The 6,000-nt window shown below is 44.1% G+C and overlaps 1 protein-coding gene across 1 annotated transcript in view; it reads left to right on the forward strand.

Moving 5' to 3' along the window:
* The window catches only part of cacna1ba (calcium channel, voltage-dependent, N type, alpha 1B subunit, a), a 542,697-nt gene extending 536,966 nt beyond the window's left edge, over positions 1–5,731 (forward strand). The window contains exon 50 of the mRNA XM_078425960.1: positions 4,884–5,731. Within this exon, the coding sequence (XP_078282086.1) occupies positions 4,884–5,405 (522 nt within the window). The 3' untranslated portion in view covers positions 5,406–5,731. The remainder of the gene's footprint in view (positions 1–4,883) is intronic.
* The last annotated feature ends 269 nt before the right edge of the window (positions 5,732–6,000 follow it).

Raw genomic sequence — 6,000 nt, forward strand, 5'->3', positions numbered from 1 at the left:
CAAGAAATAGTGCGGCAGGTAGCAGTGGAGACATGCACTAAACCTGCACCATTGCTTGCACGGGTTAATGCGGGATGTGCATTTATTTAGGAAATAACTGGCTGTATTCACTGGAGTTCCAGAAGGATGAGGATCTCGTTGAAACTTACTGAATTATGAAAGGCCTAGATAGAGTGGATGTGCAGAGTATGTTTCCAGTAGTGGGAGAGTCTATGACCAGAGAGTGCAGCCTCAGATTAAAGAGAGAGATGAGGAGGAATTTCTTAACCCAGAGAGTGGTGAATCTGTGGAATTCATTGCCACAGACGGCCGTGGAGGACAAGACATTGGGGATTTTTTAAAGTGGAGATTGATAGGTTCATGATTAGTAAGAGTGTCAAAGGTTATGTGGAGAAGGCAGAAGAATGGGGTTGAGATGGAAAAATAGATCATCCATGATCAAATGGTGGAGCAGACTCGAGGGGCTGAATGGCCTAATTCTGCTCCTACATCTCATGATCTTGTGATGAAATGCAAGGCGTGCCTGGTGCAGTGCACCTCAGCGCTCTCCGCAAGGTTGCACATAGTAATTCTGTCATTTTAAGAATCTCATGAAGGCACAAACTTACCTGCAGGCCTCCTATTCTTGGAGGCACTCCATGGGTCAGACTGCATCCGTTGAGGCAAAGGTGTAGTTGGTATTTCATGTCAAGACCCTGCATCAGGCAGGTTGCACTTGATTGCTCAGCAGGAGCAATGGAAAGATGCAGCAGAAGACAATTCTCAGACACTCTCGTGACTGAGGTGGATAGCGTTCAGCTTAACACCTCAAGCAAGAAGCCCTAGTTTGCAAAATATGCATAGCGGCATAGGAGGAGATCATTTGGCCCAGGGGGTCAATGCTGGCTCAAAGCAATCCCAATAATCCCATTTCCCCACTAAGTTTCCCGCCACCTATTCTCTCTCAGAAGTCAGTAATTTGTTGGTAAATTGTTAATAATTTGTGATTTGTTAATAATTCGTACACGATACCAAAATTGATTGTACGTGGACATAAGAATAACATAGTTTATAATAGACAATAGACAATAGGTGCAGGAGTAGGCCAATCGGCCCACCATTCAATGTGATCATGGCAGATCATTCTCAGTCAGTACCCCGTTCCTGCCTTCTCCCCATACCCCCTGACTCCGCTATCCTTAAGAGCTCTATCTAGCTCTCTCTTGAATGCATTCAGAGAATTGGCCTCCACTGCCTTCCGAGGCAGTGAATTCCACAGATTTACAACTCTCTGACTGAAAAAGTTTTTCCTCATCTCCGTTCTAAATGGCCTACCCCTTATCCTTAACCTGTGGCCCCTGGTTCTTGACTCCATCAACATTGGGAACATGTTTCCTGCCTCTAACGTGTCCAACCCCTTAATAATCTTATATGTTTCGATAAGATTTCGCTCTCATCCTTCTAAATTCAAGTGTATACAAGCCTAGCCGCTCCAGTCTTTCAACATATGGGCGGCACGGTAGCGCAGCGGTAGAGTTGCTGCTTTACAGCGAATGCAGCGCCGGAGACTCAGGTTCGATCCTGACTACGGGTGCTGCACTGTAAGGAGTTTGTACGTTCTCCCCGTGACCTGCGTGGGTTTTCTCCGAGATCTTCGGTTTCCTCCCACACTCCAAAGACGTACAGGTATGTAGGTTAATTGGCTGGGTAAATGTAAAAATTGTCCCTAGTGGGTGTAGGATAGTGTTAATGTACGGGGATCGCTGGGCGGCACGGACTTGGTGGGCCGAAAAGGCCTGTTTCCGGCTGTATATATATGATATATGATATGATATGACAGTCCCGCCATTCCGGGAATTAACCTAGTAAACCTACGCTGCACGCCCTCAATAGCAAGAATATCCTTCCTCAAATTTGGAGATCAAAACTGCACACAGTACTCCAGGTGCGGTCTCACTAGGGCCCTATACAACTGCAGAAGGACCTCTTTGCTCCTATACTCAACTGCTCTTGTTATGAAGGCCAACATTCCATTGGCTTTCTTCACTGCCTGCTGTACCTGCATTCTTCCTTTCAGTGACTGATGCACTAGTTCACCCAGATCTCGTTGTACGTCCCCTTTTCCTAACTTGACACCATTCAGATAATAATCTGCCTTCTTATTCTTACCACCAAAGTGGATAACCTCACACTTATCCACATTAAACTGCACCTGCCATGCATCCGCCCACTCACACAACCTGTCCAAGTCACCCTGCAACCTCATAGCATCTTCCTCACAGCTCACACTACCACCCAGCTGGGTTTAGATCATTTGGGAAGGTGAGCCAAGGAATAGGCGAATGGAATTTAACTCGAAATGTGAGATGTTGCACTTTGGTATGTCAAATCTGGGCAGGGTTTACACAGTAAATGGTAGAGCCCTAGTGAGTGCTGTACAACACAGAGATCTAGGAGTACAGATGCATGGCTCCCAGAAAGTGGTGAGAACAGAATATGGAATTTGGAATGTTATATTGCAATTTTACAAAACATTAGTTAGAATTGCATGCATTTCTGGTCACCACACTATAGGAAGGAAGCGTTTTTGCTGGAGAAAGTGTAGGATTAGTATAAATCAGTCATAGAATCAGGCAATGATATGGGTCCTTCAGGCCACCATGTCCATGCTGACCTTTTGCTTATTCACACCAATCCCGTTTGCCCTTGTTAGGACCTTATCCTTCTCTCTTTTGCCTGTTCAATTGTCTGCCTAAATGTCTCGTAAACATAATGATGATACCTGACTCCACCACCTCCTCTGCAGTGTTTTGTAACATAAGATCCCAACTATTATATTCTATGCTCCAATCCATGAAGCATGCCATATGCCTTCTTCACCACCCGAGCTACCAGTGTTACCAAGTTGGTGGTTGATGTGGACATTGTGGGCCAAAGGGCTTGTTTCTGTGTGATATTACTTTTATGAACCTACAACATTTATACGACCTTATTGATAAATTAGAATCTTATTTTTTTCCCGTAACATATGACCTGAAAATCAATAACAATAAGATGACATTCATCTTTTCTCAGTTGTTTTTTTAATGAATCAGTGAAAAAAACTGATTATTGAAATATAAATGATTAAAACACTGGCATTATGATGAAGATAGACACAAAAAGTTGGAGTAACTCAGCGGGACAGGCAGCATCTCTGGAGAGAAGGAATGGGTGATGTTTCAGGTCGAAACGTCTGAAGAAGGGTCTCGACCTGAAACGTCACCCATTCCTTCTCTCCAGAGATGCTGCCTGTCCCGCTGAGTTACTCCAGCTTTTTGTGTTTATCTTCGGTTTAAACCAGCATCTGCAGTTCCTTCTTGCACACTTGCATTATGATGCTTTTTTATTAACACCCACTTCAAGTATTTCCTGCTTTCTTGATCGTTTGTGATTCTCAACGCAAGGCTCCAAGATAAAAACAAGATTTTTGGAATCGTTGGCATAAATTTGTAACCCAATGATTTACAATGTTACCCAATTGATTCAGATGATGTTAAAGATATCATTAGCAAAGAGCTCAATTTTGAGTTTTTAGTTTATAATAAATATCACCTGAAAATAATTTATGATTTGACTCTAAAGCAGACACAGCGTATTTTAGGACGTTTTTGCCCTGGTCAACCACAAGGGGGTGAATCTTGCAGACAAGGAGTAAGGATAGTGGTTTGGGAGCAGTAAACACAGTAGGCATGAGAAAGTAAACCCAGTGTCTTTTAAAACCCAATATAAAAACTGTTTATAGGGACATGCTCCAGGTGTGGCAAATGGGACTAGCTTGATGGGGCATCATGGTTGGCATGGACATGTTGGGCTGAAGGGCCTGTTTCCATGCGTTATGACTGTCCACTAAATTTTACCAATACTCTGTAAATGGACTGAAGGCAACCTTATATTCTCCTGTAGAAACAAGGAAATGCAAATGCTGGTTCAGAAAAGAAAGCACAAACTGCTGGAGTAACTCATTGGGTCAGGCAGCATTTCTGGAGAACATAGATAGGTGACGTTTCCAGTCGGCTCTGAAGAAGGGTTCTTACCTGAAACATCACTTATCCATGTTCTCTCTGAAGAAGGGTCCCGACCCAAAACATCACCTATCCATGTTCTCCAGTGATGTTGCCAGACCCGCTGAGTTATTCCAGCACTTTGTGTCTTCTTATTGTGTCATTGCAGTTGAACACAAACTCTTCCAAAGTGTTAAAATCTCAAATGTACCCTCCTGTTGCATATGATACAAACATTATTGCATCTTTTATTATCTCTTAACTACTCGTCAATCTTCACGCCATTCCCAGGAATAAATTTCCCCATTAATTCTGGATTAACCCGTGTTAAATGAAAAGGTGAACATCTCAAGAGTAATATATCTATTTCTCTGGTAGGGAATAGAAATAACGTACACGATTATTGAAACACCACTTCCTGAAAGTAATGCCTTTATACATAAATGTATGTGGACGACATTGTTTTAAATGTTTTGGATGAATATTTTATGTATAATGTTTTAATGAATCTACATTGTGATGCATGGACTAACTACATCTGCACTCTTTATTATTCTAGTAGAAGTGTATGTTTAATATCCTTGTACGTACTATCCTTGAATGTTTAATACTTAATGCTGTTAAGTTTTACCTACTTTTTCAATAGTTGGTTTTTCCACTCATGGTAAACAATTTCCCCCAATTCTCTCTGTGTATCTTTCCTCATTCTTTGCCCTTTTTTGGTGCTTGTCTGAACTTTTGGCCTTATTTTTTTCCGTCTCTGCTGTGGCTCTGTGTTCTTTTGTGTGTTTTTTTTTGGTTCTGTTTTCCGTGTGTACGTTCTTTTGTCTTTTGAATTGCTTTGTTCCAATTTTCATGTAGGGCAGTGGTTCGGTTAACGGCAGCCCCCTGCAGCTGGTGTCTGGCACCAGTACCCCGTGCCGTGGGCGCCGGCAGCTTCCCGCAACACCACTAACGCCGCGCCCCAACGTTACCTACAAGACTGCCAACTCATCCCCGGCTCACTTCAACGCCTCGCCGCCCAGCCCCCAGGGCAGACTGAGCCGCGGGTGGTCGGAGCACAACAACCTGCTGTGCGGGGAGTCTCAGGGCCACTGTCTCGCTGGCGGCGAGTGCAGGCAGCCGGCGGTGACCCGCATCAGCTCCGACCCTTACCTGGGCCACCGCACCAGCAGCAGCGAGGAGCAGCAACTGTTGGAGGAGACTCTGACCTTCGAGGTCGCCCTGGCCACCACTGCCGGCAGGTGCCCCAGGACATCCTTCATCCCTCAACCTCAGCACAGCCGCCGGGTCCCGAACGGTTATCATTGCAACCTGGGGCCGGGTGCTGGGGCGGCGGAGCGGAGATTCTACCGTGAGACAGATGAGGAGGACTGGTGCTAGTCAGTGTGCGGCACTTCAAGCGAGACTCTTAGAGATTATGCATTAATGTGATGAGTTTTATCATCTGCAGGGTGTTCTGTCAGAGCTCACAGAGAGAGAGAGAGAGAGAAGAGTGTGTGTAAGTGAGCGCGTTCATATGCAGCATTTGTGGAGATTTAGACGCTGGAAAATGGTTCCAGGAGAAACCTGAGTTTTATTTTAAAGGTTGCTTCAACTTGTTTTTTGCACTGAATTTGCAAGTGAAAACTGGTTCACTTGAAGCGAAGAAAACACACACACACACACACACACACACACACACACACACACACACACACACACACACACACACACACACACACACAAACAAAACGGTTTCATTCTAGAAAATGTGTTTTTTGGATTTTTTTAAATCTCTCCCTACATTGGCTATTTCAGAAAAAAAAACAACAGATGCCAAATTTATTATATAAAAATGTAAATTAAAAGCTGGTGGGGGAGGAAGACCTGATGGAATAGGACAGCCTGAACCTCTGTACAAGCGGTAAATGAGATGGTGGCTTCTTGGTACAAGTTGTGAGAAGGTTGGGTTCTGTTTTACTGCACTGACTTTGAA

This window comes from Rhinoraja longicauda, chromosome 31, assembly GCF_053455715.1.
Source record: "Rhinoraja longicauda isolate Sanriku21f chromosome 31, sRhiLon1.1, whole genome shotgun sequence".
NCBI lineage: Eukaryota > Metazoa > Chordata > Chondrichthyes > Rajiformes > Arhynchobatidae > Rhinoraja > Rhinoraja longicauda.